A 17,543-nucleotide genomic window follows, 5' to 3' on the forward strand; every position below is an offset into this window, starting at 1 on the left:
ACTCCACTTACCTCCCCGCACTCGCAGGGAACATAGCACACACGGGGAACACCGCACTCACCACACTTGTGGGCTAATACATTACGCAATAATAACAAGGGTGGCTCCTGCGATGATGCTGCTGGTGATATTGATGACAACGCAGTAATAACCAGAGCATCCTGACGGATTTGAACTGCTAAACTCCGCTTCAAGCAGCGAACGCGCTGCCGCTGGGCCGCATCACCGCCCCCTCATCCTCCTCATCTCCTCCCCGTGCCCCCCTTGGCCCCCTATTTGCGTGAGCCCAGGCTGATTGACAGCGGGCAGCTGGAGATCGTGACCGGTGGCTGGGTCATGCCCGACGAGGCCAATGTCCACGTGTGGGCCATGCTGGACCAGATGCTGGAGGGCCACCAGTGGCTGGAGAGGCACTTGGGCGTGCGGCCACGCTCGGGCTGGGCCATCGACCCGTTCGGGCACAGCCCTACCAACGCGTACCTTCTCCGCAATGCCGGCATCCAGAACATGCTCATCCAGAGGACTCACTACTCCGTCAAGAAGCACCTGGCTCACGAGCGCAGCCTCGAGTTCCACTGGCGCCAGAGCTGGGGTGAGTGGCAGCCAGACGCTGGTGTTCATCATCGCCACTCCTACACTTGTTTACTCAGGAGAAGCCTTGCCGAGTCCTGGGAATATTTTTCAGGAGCGTCCTGTCGAGTTTTCGCAGTCAGGAGTGATGATTGCCGCTGCTACCGTGTGCTCCCAATTGAGTAACTTTTTGCGGCGTCATTGTTAACAATGTGCAAATTTGGACCATGGCGCTGTCACGCGACGGCCTACTCTTGTGAATGCTGTCAAGGGATCTTTAATAGTTACAGTATTATTTTTCTTAACCCTTTCCCGTTTGGAGACGCCTGCAAGTTGCAGGGTGGGTCCCGTTTACCGCTGAATCTCAGAACAAGCAAACGGTCAGCATTAATTTTATTTAGAGAGGCGTAGCGCTGCCGTTTTTAAAGACATTGCACTGTACTCACCGCAGAGAACTGTAGGGACACGACTGCACTCTGCCAAACTGTGCCACACGCCCTCCCGCATGGCCTTTTACTTCCGATTCCATATGGAACTAGCTGTACTACCCGGCTTCGCCCGGGACTTGTATCCATCACGGCCGGCCGCCTTTGTCTCCCCAGTGGCGATGTTAATACGCTACAGCAGTTACTCGTTTGAGGCAGAGTCGACCTAGGGGAGGTTCAAATAATCGTCACGGGTGGTGGCCGTGAGCGGGAATGGAACTGGGTTCGCCGGGTTGGTAGCGCAGCGTAGCGTTAAGCACTACACCCACCACTCCTCACACACCACACACGCACAGACACACACACAGACACACACACAGACACACGCAGACACACACAGACAGAGACACACACACACACAGACAGCACGCTAACCACTACACTACCGCTCCCCACACACCACACACGCACACACACAGACACACACACAGACACACACACAGACACACACACACACACAGACACACACACACAGACACAGGCAGCACGCTAAGCACTACACTACCGTTCCCCCTACACAACACACGCGCGCGTCCATAGGTACACATACACGCGCTTGCTGCAGACACACACGACTTTCAGGGTGCGTACGGCAGTAAACGACTGAAATAATAAAGCGGCAATGCTGCGCAAGGAACGCCTTAGACCTGCAAAACATTTGTGTAATGCGAGCGTAAAGACACAAACTCATACAAACACATACACAATACACACACACATACATGCAGACACACAGACAGACACATAACACACATACATACACACACATACACAGAAACACATACACACACATACATAGACACACACATACATACACCCAAGCACATGCACACACGTACATACATACACACATACCCACATACATACACACACACACAAACACATACACATACATACAGACACACAGACATACACATAAACACATACACACATACACATGACCCGGCTTCGCCCGGGACTTGGATCCACGATGCCCGGCCGCCTTTGTCTCCCCAGTGACGATGTTCACACACGACAGCAGTTACGCGTTTGAGGCTGAGTGGACCTAGGGGAGGGCCAGGTCCATTTCAAATAATCGTCAGCGGTGGTGGGCGTGAGTTGGAATCGAACTGGGGTCGCTAAACCAGCTTAATGACTATTTGTACAAAGAACATATAAAGAATCGATTATAATAACCAGGCTACAGTCCACATTATAGACTGCCAGTACACGCAGTCAGCTTCATAAGCAGGCTAGAGTGTACATGATAGAGTGGCAGTACGCTCACCGAGCTTAATAAGCAGGCTACAGTCTACATGATAGACTGGCAGTACGCTGACCCAGCTTAATGACTATTTGTACAGTGAACATTTAAGTAATCGATTGTTGGCGCGTTGGGTTTAAAAGTAATATTAATTGCACACATTGTGGTGGTGGTGGAGTGAAGAGTAGGAAAAATTTTGATGAATTTACCTCAGAGTGGCGTGGTGGGTGTCGAGGCCTAGTAGCGTGCAGAGCCTGCGGCCTCGCCAAAATTGTCCAGCCGGCAGAGGCAGGGTACGGGTGGCGTGCCTTCCCCCCCCCCCCCTCAGCGCTCCAACAAAACTGTGTAATGGCTATTATTTAATTATTTACGGAGCCTATGAAAGTGGCGAAGGCGTGGCTAGCCGTTGGCAGGGGCAACCGCCGTCCAATGAAACTGCAGCCCTTGGCGAAGGCGTCGCTAGCCGTTGCCAGGTCCAATGAAAGCGGCGAAGGCGTCGCTAGCCGTTGCCAGGGGCAACCGCCGTCCAATGAAAGTGCGTATGGTCCGAAATCCACACACACACACACAGACAGATAGACAGACATGCACGATTTTATATATATAGATTAACTCAATTCCAATCGGAATCGATTCCGTTCTGATGATGTAAACGTACGAATTGGAATGGAATCGGAAGAAAAGCTGATGATGTATTACGCACCGCAGTATTAACCAGGGTGGCCGCTGACTTCGAACCGTGAAATCTACAACAAGGAGCGAACCCGCTACCGCTGGTCCACATCATCTCGCACGTGGCCTTTAACGCAGTTCCGTTGAAGAAGTAATGGTTGATGGATCACACACAGACGTATGAAACTCCCTCCTGCCCATGAGAGTCAAGGTCGCCATCTCCTTGCTTATGGCCAGGATACGATGCCAGTACAACAAGTGGGTTAATTATATCTGTACGGGGAATTAGTGTTACCCCCTGACATGGGTAGGTTTTCTTCTGGGGACACCAGCTTCATACCACGTGTATGAAGACTATAAATGGAGTTGACCAAATATCCCAATGTAGGGCCACAGAGCTTGGGCAATTACTGGTAACACCAATTTTGGCTGCCTTCCCACTTTCTGTTGTTTTCCGTGCCTCTGAATCGTTCTCTGAATCGTTCGATCTATGAGAGTGAACGAAAACTGTGCGTATTACAAATGTTGTGTCATTTAGAGCATCAGTGGGCTGGGGCATCAGTGGGCTCGAGTGACCAGGCATGAATCCCCCTGTATATGTAAATGAATCGTTATGTGCACGCGTAAAGTCTCGGTTACAGCAGCTGGAAGGTGATTTCCTTTTCATTCAAACTTTATGCAAAACTGTCAATAGGCAAGATGGGTAAACAGATGGGAAGGGCGGCGCAGGGTGGCACAACCATTATATACGAGGCGGCGTGTGGGAGGGAGGCGGAAGGGAGCAAATCAGACAAATTAAAAATGGGAGACAAAACCACATGCACACAGGGAGCCCATGACACCTCCTGCCGCACGCTTGTCCCTCAAAGCATTTGGTTTGCAGTGGTAACGAGCCGAGGCGGCGTCGCACAAGAATGACGTCTCGTAGAGCCGTGCTCACGCCGTACTAGCGGCGATGTCGCCAACCGCAGTCCCTTTAGCGGTGGTTTTATATCGCCAAGTTTCGGGCAGCAACGTTGCGATCACTTCTGTCCAGGTTCAGTCCCCCATAGCAACACAACTCACTACAGTTTCATTCGTATTGGAAAGAGCAAACTGTTGATCTGTGGATCTGTTTCAACATTTGGTGTCTCAGGTTTGCTTGAATCAATGCTGCCAGGTGTTCATTGGTACAGTCCTTCTGGAAGAGTTTTGTTTACGTTGAACCAAAGCCGCAGAAGTGATATACTCCCATAAGGAAGGCCGTGTGACTGATGGCATCTGTACAAAATACTTTTATGTAGATGGACAGATGTCTGAAGGTGAACGCGTAATGTCTACCGAGTTATTTTGTTACCGATCTTCACCACTGCGCAAGATAACGTATTACCCCAGACTTTGAATCTGTCTGCCCTGTTACAATTGCACGTTACATTCTTGGCTTTAATCGTGAAGATCGGATACCTTAGGTGGGGGAGAGGGCTGGGAAAGGGAACACCAGGGGTGAGTGGTCACGCTGCCCATCATCGGCAGAACCTGAGCGGGCGTCTGTCTGCATGTCCGCTTGTGCGCTGTGCCACAGACTCGGGGTCCAGCACAGACATTCTGTGCCACATGATGCCGTTCTACAGCTACGACGTCCCGCACACATGCGGGCCTGACCCCCGTGTCTGCTGCCAGTTTGACTTCAAGCGCCTCCCGGGCGGCCGCGTCAACTGCCCCTGGCGTGTCCCACCCCGCGCCATCACTGATGACAACGTGGAGGAGAGGTTGGCATGCGTTCCGCCCTACCCACCGCGTGTCCCACCCCCCACGCTCCACCCTACCCACCGCGTGTCCAACCCCCCGTGCTCCACCCTACCCACCGTGCTCCACCCTACCCACCGCGTGTCCCACCCACCGTGCTCCACCCTACCCACCGCGTGTCCCACCCCACGCGCTCCACCCTACCCACCACGTGTCCCACCCACCATGCTCCACCCTACCCACCACGTGTCCCACCCACCATGCTCCACCCTACCCACCGCGTGTCCCACCCCACGCGCTCCACCCTACCCACCACGTGTCCCACCCCACACGCTCCACCCTACCCACCGTGTGTCCCACCCCACACGCTCCACCCTACCCACCGCGTGTCCCACCCCACGCGCTCCACCCTACCCACCACGTGTCCCACCCCACATGCTCCACCCTACCCACCGCGTGTCCCACCCCACACGCTCCACCCTACCCACCGCGTGTCCCACCCCACACGCTCCACCCTACCCACCGCGTGTCCCACCCCACGCGCTCCACCCTACCCACCGCGTGTCCCCCCCCCACGCTCCACCCTACCCACCGCGTGTTCCACCCCACACGCTCCACCCTACCCACCGTGTGTCCCACCCCACGCGCTCCACCCTACCCACCACGTGTCCCACCCCACGCGCTCCACCCTACCCACCACGTGTCCCACCCCACGCGCTCCACCCTACCCACCGCGTGTCCCACCCCACGCGCTCCACCCTACCCACCGCGTGTCCCACCCCACACGCTCCACCCTACCCACCGCGTGTCCCACCCCACGCGCTCCACCCTACCCACTGTGTGTCCCACCCCACGCGCTCCACCCTACCCACCACGTGTCCCACCCCACACGCTCCACCCTACCCACCACGTGTCCCACCCCACGCGCTCCACCCTACCCACCGCGTGTCCCACCCCACGCGCTCCACCCTACCCACCGCGTGTCCCACCCCACACGCTCCACCCTACCCACCGCGTGTCCCACCCCACGCGCTCCACCCTACCCACCACGTGTCCCACCCCACACGCTCCACCCTACCCACTGTGTGTCCCACCCCACGCGCTCCACCCTACCCACCGCGTGTCCCACCCTACACGCTCCACCCTACCCACCGCGTGTCCCACCCCACACGCTCCACCCTACCCACCGCGTGTCCCACCCCACGCGCTCCACCCTACCCACCGCGTGTCCCACCCCACACGCTCCACCCTACCCACCACGTGTCCCACCCCACACGCTCCACCCTACCCACCGCGTGTCCCACCCCACGCGCTCCACCCTACCCACCGTGCTCCACCCTACCCACCGCGTGTCCCACCCCACGCGCTCCACCCTACCCACCGCGTGTCCCACCCCACACGCTCCACCCTACCCACCACGTGTCCCACCCCACACGCTCCACCCTACCCACCGCGTGTCCCACCCCACGCGCTCCACCCTACCCACCGTGCTCCACCCTACCCACCACGTGTCCCACCCCACACGCTCCACCCTACCCACCGCGTGTCCCACCCCACGCGCTCCACCCTACCCACCGTGCTCCACCCTACCCACTGTGTGTCCCACCCCACACGCTCCACCCTACCCACCGTGTGTCCCACCCCACGCGCTCCACCCTACCCACTGTGTGTCCCACCCCACACGCTCCACCCTACCCACCGTGTGTCCCACCCCACGCGCTCCACCCTACCCACTGTGTGTCCCACCCCACACGCTCCACCCTACCCACCGCGTGTCCCACCCCACGCGCTCCACCCTACCCACTGTGTGTCCCACCCCACACGCTCCACCCTACCCACCGTGTGTCCCACCCCACGCGCTCCACCCTACCCACTGTGTGTCCCACCCCACGCGCTCCACCCTACCCACCGTGTGTCCCACCCCACACGCTCCACCCTCCCCACCGCGTGTCCCACCCCACGTGCTCCACCCTACCCACCGTGTGTCCCACCCCACGTGCTCCACCCTACCCACTGTGTGTCCCACCCCACGCGCTCCACCCTACCCACCGTGTGTCCCACCCCACACGCTCCACCCTCCCCACCGCGTGTCCCACCCCACGTGCTCCACCCTACCCACTGTGTGTCCCACCCCACGCGCTCCACCCTCCCCACCGTGTGTCCCACCCCACGCGCTCCACCCTACCCACCGTGTGTCCCACCCCACGCGCTCCACCCTCCCCACCGTGTGTCCCACCCCACGCGCTCCACCCTACCCACCGTGTGTCCCACCCCACGCGCTCCACCCTACCCACTGTGTGTCCCACCCCACGCGCTCCACCCTCCCCACCGCGTGTCCCACCCCACGCGCTCCACCCTACCCACCGTGTGTCCCACCCCACGCGCTCCACCCTCCCCACCGCGTGTCCCACCCCACACGCTCCACCCTACCCACTGTGTGTCCCACCCCATGCGCTCCACCCTACCCACCGTGTGTCCCACCCCACGCGCTCCACCCTACCCACTGTGTGTCCCACCCCACGCGCTCCACCCTCCCCACCGTGTGTCCCACCCCACGCGCTCCACCCTCCCCACCGTGTGTCCCACCCCACGCGCTCCACCCTACCCACTGTGTGTCCCACCCCACGCGCTCCACCCTACCCACTGTGTGTCCCACCCCACTCGCTCCACCCTACCCACCGTGTGTCCCACCCCACGCGCTCCACCCTACCCACTGTGTGTCCCACCCCACTCGCTCCACCCTACCCACTGTGTGTCCTACCCCACGCGCTCCACCCTACCCACCGCGTGTCCCACCCCACGTGCTCCACCCTACCCACTGTGTGTCCCACCCCACTCGCTCCACCCTACCCACTGTGTGTCCCACCCCACTCGCTCCACCCTACCCACCACGTGTCCCACCCCACACTCTCCACCCTACCCACCGCGTGTCCCACCCCACACGCTCCACCCTACCCACCGCGTGTCCCACCCCACTCGCTCCACCCTACCCACCACGTGTCCCACCCCACACGCTCCACCCTACCCACCGCGTGTCCCACCCCACACGCTCCACCCTACCCACCGCGTGTCCCACCCCACTCGCTCCACCCTACCCACCGCGTGTCCCACCCCACACGCTCCACCCTACCCACCGCGTGTCCCACCCCACTTGCTCCACCCTACCCACCGCGTGTCCCACCCCACACGCTCCACCCTACCCACCGCGTGTGCCACCCCATGTGTTCCACCCTACCCAAGTTTTTGCAGGAGGGGCGACGATTGCTAGTGCATGTGTAATGCTAATTGATTCGGATCAAGTTGAGCTATGATGCTGGCATGCAGATGTCATTCGCAAGAGTAGACCGTCTCGGAATCTTTAACGTCCGCTGTGAGTGAAGCAGATCGCGTGTTGTATTTTACAGTTAATACACATCGCAGTATTAATCAGAGCGGTCACTTGGTTTGAACTGTGAACCTCTGCAAGGTCGTGGCTGTGCCTTCATCATCCGTGTGTCTCCATGCGGCATTTCCCATTTCTCCCGTGCACGTATTCTATCGTCCCCTTGTGTCCTCTCCTTGTGTCCCCCCTCCGCGTGTCCCCCCCGTGTGTCCCCTTGTCTCCGTCTCCATGTGTCCCTCTGTCCCTGTGCTGCAGGGCCCGGTTGCTGCTCGATCAGTACCGCAAGAAGTCGCGCCTTTTCCGCTCGCCCGTGCTGCTCGTTCCCCTGGGCGATGACTTCCGCTACGACACGGCGCAGGAGTGGGACCAGCAGTTCCACAACTACCAGCGCCTCTTCGACTACATCAACACTCACCCCGAGCTACACGCGCGAGTGCGTCACCTGCCCATCCGCTCGCGCACTCACCACGCCGTCGCCCGTGCACACACACACATTCATCCAGTTGAGGTTGCTCATTCACGCATTATTCTACTGACTCGCTCATCATTTCATTCACTCATTCACTCATCCACTCTCTTGTCAGTTATCCATCCCCTCGCTCATTCGCTCATCCATCCATTCATTCGCTCACTACCTTATTCGCTTATCCTCTCAGTCGCTTCCCATCCACTCACTCACCTATCCACTCGCTCACCTATCCCCTTCCCCCTATATATCCGTACGCCACCGCAGGCTCAGTTTGGGACGCTCTCCGAGTATTTCGATGCAATGCGGGCTGCCCGGCTGGGCCCTCCGGCCGCCCCGGCGCTGCCAGTGCTGAGTGGCGACTTCTTCTCGTACGCCGACCGCGACGACCACTACTGGACCGGCTTCTACACCACGCGGCCGTTCTACAAGCACCTGGACCGCCTCGTGGAGGCGCGGCTCCGGTAACCCCCCACCCCCCCGCTTGCCCCTCCACAGCTTACAGCCCCTCGAGCCACGGTTCTGAGCGGGCGCAGTTATTTACGTTCACAAATGGGGAACGAACGAGGACCACCTCGTTGGTTGTTTTTGTTTAGCCATGCTTGCAGAACACAGCCTCAAAGGCCCAAAAGTTCAAGTGGCCAGCAACAAACAGCACTGTCAGAGTTAAGAGTAAATACATAACTTAATTTAAGCAAGGGGAAGAGGTTAGGTTATCGGCAGTGTGGTGTGCAAGTGAGTGAGTTTGTGGGTGAGTGAGTGAGGGAGTGAATGAGTGGGTGGGTGGGTGAGTGGGTAAGTAAATATGAGTGGGGCAGTGGTGGAGTCGGTGAGTCAGTGAGCGGGTGGGGGAGTGAGTGTGTTGTTGTAACCTGCACAGTAGGCCTCGGCAAGGTAAGGTAAATGACCCTTTTTACCGGGTAAAAGGGTAATGGTGTCGACATGCCAAGGGGAAAGGTAAAAGGTCGGGTAAAGGTAGCTCGGAAGAATTATCCGGTAGGGTAAAGATAGCGCGAAGTATTACCCGGTAAATACGGTACCTTGTTTACCGCTAGAAGCTCCGTGGCGGATTCCGTGGCCTCCATTTAATAAGTAATATTTTTAACAAACACGCTTTTATGAAATGTTACTAGTAATGGCAGAACTCCACAACTCCAGGAAGTGGCCCCGAGTCTTGCCATAACGTAAGGGGCCGTGGTGATTTACAGCCAACGTCAGTTGAGCGTGGACAATTAGAGCCAAGCCAAAACATAACGTATACAAAAGATCGTTTAAAAATATGTATTTTTTTAGTGATATAATATAGTATTGTCACCATTATGACATACGTATACCAAGTTTGCAGTCGATACCACATTAGGAAGTGGGTTAAAATTGAGTTACAAGATTTGAGGATATGACAGCGACGACAACAATGACAACAACGACAACAATGACAACAACGACAACAACAACAATAACGACAACAACAGACAGTCATGATAATTGGTTCTTTACCCTTCTATCTGGCAACAAAACTGACACCTTTTTGCAAGGAGTCATGTTTGCATAGACCGCAGTACCTGCAGTCATAAATACAAACAAAAGACATAACTCTGATAATGTGCACTGTCCTTGAAGTTGATTGGTCCACACCCGAGACAGCTTTCCTTCGAGCCTAGTCTCATATGGGTTGGACCAGATGACGCCAAAAGGCGCACAACTCAAGGACAATGCACCATCAGAGTATGAGAGCTCGGGGCAAGCATCTACACTATGGGGACCTCATTTGCCAGTAAAAATATGATAATTGTATTTTTACTGGCAAATGAGGTCCCCATAGTGTAGATGCTTGCCCCGAGCTCTCATACTCTGATGGTGCATTGTCCTTGAGTTGTGCGCCTTTTGGCGTCATCTGGTCCAACCCATATGAGACTAGGCTCGAAGGAAAGCTGTCTCGGGTGTGGACCAATCAACTTCAAGGACAGTGCACATTATCAGAGTTATGTCTTTTGTTTGTATTTATGACTGCAGGTATTGCGGTCTATGCAAACATGACTCCTTGCAAAAAGGTGTCAGTTTTGTTGCCAGATAGAAGGGTAAAGAACCAATTATCATATTTTTACTGGCAAATGAGGTCCCCATAGTGTAGATGCTTGCCCCGAGCTCTCATACTCTGATGGTGCATTGTCCTTGAGTTGTGCGCCTTTTGGCGTCATCTGGTCCAACCCATATGAGACTAGGCTCGAAGGAAAGCTGTCTCGGGTGTGGACCAATCAACTTCAAGGACAGTGCACATTATCAGAGTTATGTCTTTTGTTTGTATTTATGACTGCAGGTATTGCGGTCTATGCAAACATGACTCCTTGCAAAAAGGTGTCAGTTTTGTTGCCAGATAGAAGGGTAAAGAACCAATTATCATATTTTTACTGGCAAATGAGGTCCCCATAGAACAGACAGTCAGTTCAAAGAAAGCGTGTAAAATTGGAATCATCGAGAGTATTCTATATGAATAAAGCGCTCTACCTAGTATTTACCGTTATAAGCCTTTTTCATGTCGTAGTTCCCCAGTAATTACCCTGTAATCGGGTAATTTGTATGGGGTAAGGGTAAAAGGTGGGGTAAAAGGTAGGCTCGTTGCTTTTTTCCTTTTAACTTTTACCTTACCTTGCCGAGGCCTACTGCACAGTATGGATGAGACACGTCAGTCTGGTGAGTTAGTTGTTGTTTTGACTTTCAATCTGGAAGCCCTGAACAGTAACTATGGTAGTAGAACCTCTGATTATCACGGGTCGCTACGTGCGGTGCCAAAGAAGTTCAAAATACCTCCAATATAAGAGTGATAAGGTAGTGACTGTCGGTGAGCAGGTGACTGGAGTGAATAGATGAATGCTGAATCATCAGTCACCCTGACTTTGACTTCTATCCACTGCAGCAGTGAGGTAGGACTGGGTGCTTCAGCCCAGATGTGACAGCAGCAATGGCAAGATTCCAACTTGGGCAAAATTTTGTGTCGTTTGTGTAGCAGCAGTGGTAATTGTTCAGAGGTAAAGACAGATTTGACTTCTTCGATGCCTCCTGTCTTCAGAGTCTGGTGAATATGGTGCAGTGCCATCTGTTCATCATTTCACTGATCACTGCCCATAGCGCTACTCCCACACAGAAGGCACGGACAATACGACAGGTGAAGTGTGTCACGAGCGTGCTGCGCTACGAACCCAGTAACCTGAGTTCAGTTCCTGGTTACGGCCAACATCAGCGATGAATATCTGAGCTAGACCTGTGACTCCCCTCAGTCGACGCTGCCTTAAACTAGTACCTCCTGTGGTGTGTCAACATCAGCACCGGGGATACAAAAAGGTCGGTCGTGGTGCCACGCTGCCTCCTTGTGCATCGTGCCGGCCTTCATAGGTGCTTGCTAACAGCACTTGCCCCGACGGTTTTGTCGAGGCTCCACCGGGGACCTTTGTCTTTGTGCGTGCAGAGCGGCGGAGATTGCCTACTCGCTGGCGCTGTCGTACGCGCGCGGGGGCCCCGTGGGAGCCCCCGCGGTGGCACCCCCCCCATGGGCCCACGACGGAATGCGGCGTCTGGTCGGGGCTCGACGGAACCTGGGCCTCTTTCAGCACCACGACGCGATCACCGGCACCTCCAAGGACCCCGTCGTCCTCGACTATGGAAATCGGTGGGGCCAGGCGGGTGGGCAGATGTGGCTGAATAGGTGGGCAAGTGGATAGTTGTGGCCCAGGTGGGCGGGTGGACTAGGTGTGGCCAGCGCTAGGTGGGCAGATGAGCAGGATGGGTGTATGGGTGGTTGGGATCAGACAAGTGTGGCCGGAAGCCAGTGTGGGGTACGGCACAACGGGCAGGATGGGGTGGAGATGGCCGGGTGCAGTGGGTTGAGACCGGGAGGGTTGGTGAGACCGGACGGGCGGGTGAGCGCGGGTGAGGGTGTTGAGGCTGACCTTGCACTGCGCTTCTCGCCAACGGGGCCGTTCCTCCTCCCACAGGCTGCACCAGGCCCTGAACGACCTCAATGGTGTCATCTCGGACGCCGCCGTGTTCCTGCTCGCCGAGGGGGCCGAGGGGGCCGAGGGGACCAGCGGAGCCTCCGTCCCTCTTGTTCTGGTGATGCAGGCACACAAAGACGCACACCACCACAACAACAACAACCACCGTCATTCACTCATCAGTGGCGGTGACTTCACCATGGCGTGAAGTGTGAGGCTAGGTGCACGATATGAGGCCATCCCGTGAAGTGTGTAAGCCTCTCGCTGCTGGCAGGAGGTTATGCGACAGACACGAAACTAAACTAAGCGTTTTATTTTACCAGGTAAGGCCACCGAGCTATATAGCTATTTTCACAAGCGACCTGGTTACAAATGATAGCTCAACAAAGTGGATTATCTTTTAGACTCTGTCTTATCGACAGACATGTTCTTCACCTGAGGACGGCTGCTTGCGTTGTGGCCGAAACGTCGTGAGAATTATTTTATTATGTTTTATTTTTATTATTTTATTACTTCCCTTCTACGTGACTTTACCGAAAGAACCAAGAAGAAGAAAAAAAAAGTGGATTATCGTGGATAAATTAATAGCAGCCAAATACGCTAAACACATTTTGATTCGAAATGTGGAGGGAAACACCGGAAGACCCAGAGAAAAATCCACGCGACCACAGGGAGAGAGAGAGAGACATGCAAACTTCAAATATACAGGTGTCAGGGTCAGGATCGAACCCACAACCTCCTCCAAACAAGGCGAGGTAGTAAACATCTCGCTACTGCGACCCAGGTTTTACTGGTTGACTGAGATGAATGGCAGACACACACACGTGCACGAACGCACACGCGATTGATTGTCCAGCACTCACCGATTCACTCCTTTCACTCGCTTACCGGCAGTCAGTGGCCTCCTTATCACTCTGCTATCGCTACTAACATCGTTGTAATTTTTGTTCCCGTGAACTTCACTCATTGATTCCTCCACCCGTGTTGAAGACACTGACTGCAGATCTCAACAGGACACTCACCGACACTCACCTTCTCACGAATTCTCGCACTAACCCACTTGCCCACACTCTCACTCACCAACTCACTCACTAAACTTGCTCAGTCACACACCTGCTCTCTCATCCGCTTTTTCACTCGCCCACTCGTGCACTTACTCACTCAACTCGCTCGCCTGTGAGCACAGATTCCCGTTCGCACACGCGAACATCTGTTCACCCCCTCCCTCGGCCCCCGCGAGCATCTGTGACTGGCTCCTGCCTGGGGGGAGAGAGGGGGTGCATGTGTGAGTGTGCCGATATGGAGAGCGTTAGCGCAGTGGTTAGCGCACTGCGCTGTGAACCCGGCAACATGAGTTAGATTCCCGCTTATGGCCAACATCATTCCTGGGACTCCCCTTGGTCAACCTGGTACAGTGTGTAAAAAACTCATCACTGGGGAGACAAATGCGGCCGGGCGTGGTGCTGGCCACATGACCCCCTCATGTGCCATGTTGGCGTTCATTGGTGCTTGCAAACGCCACTTGCCCTGTTTGTTAAAGGCTATACAGGATATCTTTGTCTTTGTGTGTGTGCGATTGCAGGATGAATTCAGGCCTAATCAGGATTCCCTGCCAGGCAAGGTGCTCATAGCCCTCTCCTCCACACCCAGGTGATGGTTTCCACCTCTCCGTGCGCGCATGCGTCCGTGCGCGCATGCGTCCGTCCGAGCGTGAGCGAGTGAGTGAGTGGGTGAGTAAATGAGTGAGTGAATGAATTAGTTGCTGAGTGAGTGTGCTGCTGTGTGGTGGTTGAACACAGTATGAATGAGACGAAACAGTCAGTCTGGTAGACCTCAACGTGGTATTGATTGGTGGTGCTGGTATTGATTTGGGAGGCTGATAATTGACTCATTAATTCTGCCAAAAAGACGCCGTCTTGTCCATGCCATGCTGAGGACGGCGACGCGGCTTGGCGGCAGCGCGTTCGTCGCTTATCACGGAGGGTCACGGTTCGAATCCGGCAGCTGCCCTGTTTATTACTGCGGGTGTAATGTTCATCGTAATACTACGCGCCATCCACTTCAAAGTGGACGGAAAAGATGCCCTGACGTCGTTCAAAAGAGTAGCCCATTGTGTGCCGGCGTCAGGATCCGAATTTGGAGAATTCGAAAATTTACACTGCAGTTTACTTAATTGGGACTACACACAACAGCAGCAGCAGCAGCAGCAGCAGCAATCGTCACCCCCTACTGGCAGACTATTGCCTGTTTGCAGGCCAGGTGCTAAGTCACCTTGTGCCCACAGAAACAGCTGCCACTTGGGGTACCCTTTGAGGTGTATTGAGATGATGAGATGCCCCGGTGTACAGGCGGGCAGCTCGATCAAAAACACAACTTATGACCATTCTGCTTTGAGGACCAGCACCTGGTTGGCCATGGCTATGACAGCACCTCACCAGATACCACCAGAGTTATTGTCCACCTTTACACAGACTGTTTCATCTCACCGACCCTCTCACCACACTGCAGGTTACTTCACTTCTGTCTATTTCTTCTCTCGCACTGCTCCACTGTGGAATTCCTTCCTCCCATCATCGTCTCTCTCTCCACCAAGCTCTCATCGTCATAACCTCGCTCGATAAAAAAAAAATACGTGTTACAGTCTTATCTGTTACAACTTCAATAGTAGTGCTGTTTGTTGTTGTGGCCTCTCAACGTTTTGGCCTTGGGGCCCCTGTTCTCAGCAACTGTATACAAAAAAGTCCACACGACAATCCGCACTTCAGCAAAAATGTCTTTCCTGGGTAAATAGGCCGTGGAACAATAATCTACAAAGTCCCCCACATGCAGTGCACGGGGATAGAGAATGTTTGTGTTGGACAATGTCATGTTTGATGTGGTGTGAGGTGGGGGTCGTGGGACACTGGGGTCATTGTCAGTCAACCAAGCGGGTGGTGTGCATGCGTGCACGAGTGTACCCGTAAGCAGATGTGTTTATGTGTGCATGCATGCGTGCATGCCTGAATGTGTGTGTGCTCATCTGTGTGGGGAGGGTAGTGTAGTGGTTCGCGCACTGGGCTACAAACCCGGCAACATCGATTATGAATATCTCAACCGGTCCCAGTCTTCCCCAAGGTCGACTCAGCCTTAAATGCGTAGCTTGTGTGGTCTGTCAACATCAACATCGGGGAGACGGAGACGGCCGGGCATAGTGTTGGCTGCACCACTCCCTCATGTGCCATGGCTACCTTCATTGGTGCTCACTAATGGCACTTGGCCCAGCAGCTTGTCATAGGGCTGTGGTTGTCCTTATAACAGAGCTGCTCATTGGGGTCTCTTTGAGGCTTCACGGAGGTATGTGTGTGTGTGTGCGGCAGGCCGGTGGTGGTGTACAACACGCTGGCACAGGAGCGTGTGTGTGTAGTGTGCGTGCACGTTAGTACCCAGCGCGCACGCGTGCGTCACCTGGACGGCCGCGCCGTACTCGCGCAGATCGGCCCGGTGTGGACGGCGGACGCTGACACGGTGCCTGACACGTATCAGGTGATCCGCACAACAACAACCGCCGCCGCCATTCACCACTAAGTGGTAGTTACGTCACCATGGTTGTCTCCCTCGTGGCCATGTTTACACCACGCATGCACACTCGCACACGCAGACACCACCCACTCCACAGCGCATACTCAACGACAACTTCTCACGCACAGCCTCTTGCGCGCACGCGCCCCACCACTGACCACGGCCCCCTTCGCCCTCCCACACCCCCAGCTCTCGTTCCTCGTCCGGCTGCCGCCCCTGGCCCTGGTGACCTTTGAACTGTGGGAGGCGTCGGACCCACGCGTGACGGTGCTGGCCAACACCACGCTGTTCGGGGTGGCCCCCGGGCGTGGCCCACAGAGGGGTGGCCTGCTCGGCGTGGACGTGAGGGCGGCCCCACCGCCCAGCGGCCTCAGCATCCACAACATGCACGCCACGCTTCGCTTCGGCGGCCCCAAGGGCTTCCTGCAGGTGAGCGCCTCCATTGACCTCAACGGGGGCCGTCACCCTGGCCACAGCGTGGGCCACAATGCCAGTCACAACATGTGCGTCTGTGTGTGTCTGGCACCTCTCGATCGTGAATGGCAGTGGCGGTCGTTTTGGTTTGCGCAGGGTGTGCGGCTGTGTGGGGCCACGCAAGAGCAGGCAGTGCACGTGGACCTAGCCTGGTATGGCACGCGCGGAGCGCGCGACAAAAGCGGAGCGTACCTCTTCCTGCCCGACGGGGACGCCAAGGTGCCTCTCCAAACACACACGGCAACTACCACCACTACCATCGCTACAAACGCTAATGCCACTGCTACCACCACCACTACATTTACCATAGCTTTCAACCACTGCCACCACTATTAGAACCACCACCGCCACCACCACAAAGACCACCATTAACACCACTACCACTAAACACCACCACCATCGACATGACCATCGAACACCACCATGTCTCCGCTTCCGCTCCCCCAGCCGTATGAGACCGAGGTGGAGCCCGTGGTGCGGCTCGCCGAGGGGCCGCTCTTTTCCGAGGTGACGTCGTACCTCCCGCACGTCACGCACACCGTGCGGCTCTACAACCTCCCCGGTGAGCACTGTGCGGCTCAGGAGTCTGGGGCGGGGCTTGGAAGGGGGCAGGGGGGGAAGGGGTGGGGTTGGGGGGTGAGCGCTCGGTGCTGTCAGAAACTAAGACTATTAAAATAACATAACCATCTCCGGTTTAACGGTGGCTTGCGACACGGATGGAAATATCACCGTGGTCGTGACAGTGGTCGTGTGGTGTGGTAGGGGTGGAGGGGCTCTCGCTGGAGGTCACCAACGTGGTGGACATTCACTCCGAGGTCAACCACGAGCTGGTTATGGTGCTCACAACCGACCTGCAGAACCAGGACATCTTCTACACGGACCTCAACGGGTTCCAGGTGTCACACGCTCACAACAACAACAACCGCCATTTGCCACTAAGTGGCGGTGACATCACCACGACGCTTGTGCCAGGCCATGT

General features: G+C 55.8%; 1 protein-coding gene across 2 annotated transcripts in view; it reads left to right on the forward strand.

Moving 5' to 3' along the window:
* Positions 1 to 17,543, forward strand: part of LOC133343643 (alpha-mannosidase 2x-like) — a 34,305-nt gene that overhangs the window by 10,345 nt on the left and 6,417 nt on the right. For both annotated transcript variants that reach the window (XM_061553345.1, XM_061553346.1), the window contains exons 5-16: positions 291 to 592; positions 4,532 to 4,718; positions 8,333 to 8,510; positions 8,811 to 9,007; positions 12,007 to 12,207; positions 12,533 to 12,650; positions 14,115 to 14,182; positions 15,889 to 16,054; positions 16,280 to 16,519; positions 16,661 to 16,783; positions 17,012 to 17,126; positions 17,327 to 17,460. In XM_061553345.1, the coding sequence (XP_061409329.1) occupies positions 291 to 592; positions 4,532 to 4,718; positions 8,333 to 8,510; positions 8,811 to 9,007; positions 12,007 to 12,207; positions 12,533 to 12,650; positions 14,115 to 14,182; positions 15,889 to 16,054; positions 16,280 to 16,519; positions 16,661 to 16,783; positions 17,012 to 17,126; positions 17,327 to 17,460 (2,029 nt within the window). The remainder of the gene's footprint in view (positions 1 to 290; positions 593 to 4,531; positions 4,719 to 8,332; positions 8,511 to 8,810; positions 9,008 to 12,006; positions 12,208 to 12,532; positions 12,651 to 14,114; positions 14,183 to 15,888; positions 16,055 to 16,279; positions 16,520 to 16,660; positions 16,784 to 17,011; positions 17,127 to 17,326; positions 17,461 to 17,543) is intronic.

Source organism: Lethenteron reissneri, chromosome 18 (assembly GCF_015708825.2).
Source record: "Lethenteron reissneri isolate LAM-NWPU_2019-01 chromosome 18, ASM1570882v1, whole genome shotgun sequence".
Classification (NCBI taxonomy): Eukaryota; Metazoa; Chordata; class Hyperoartia; order Petromyzontiformes; family Petromyzontidae; genus Lethenteron; species Lethenteron reissneri.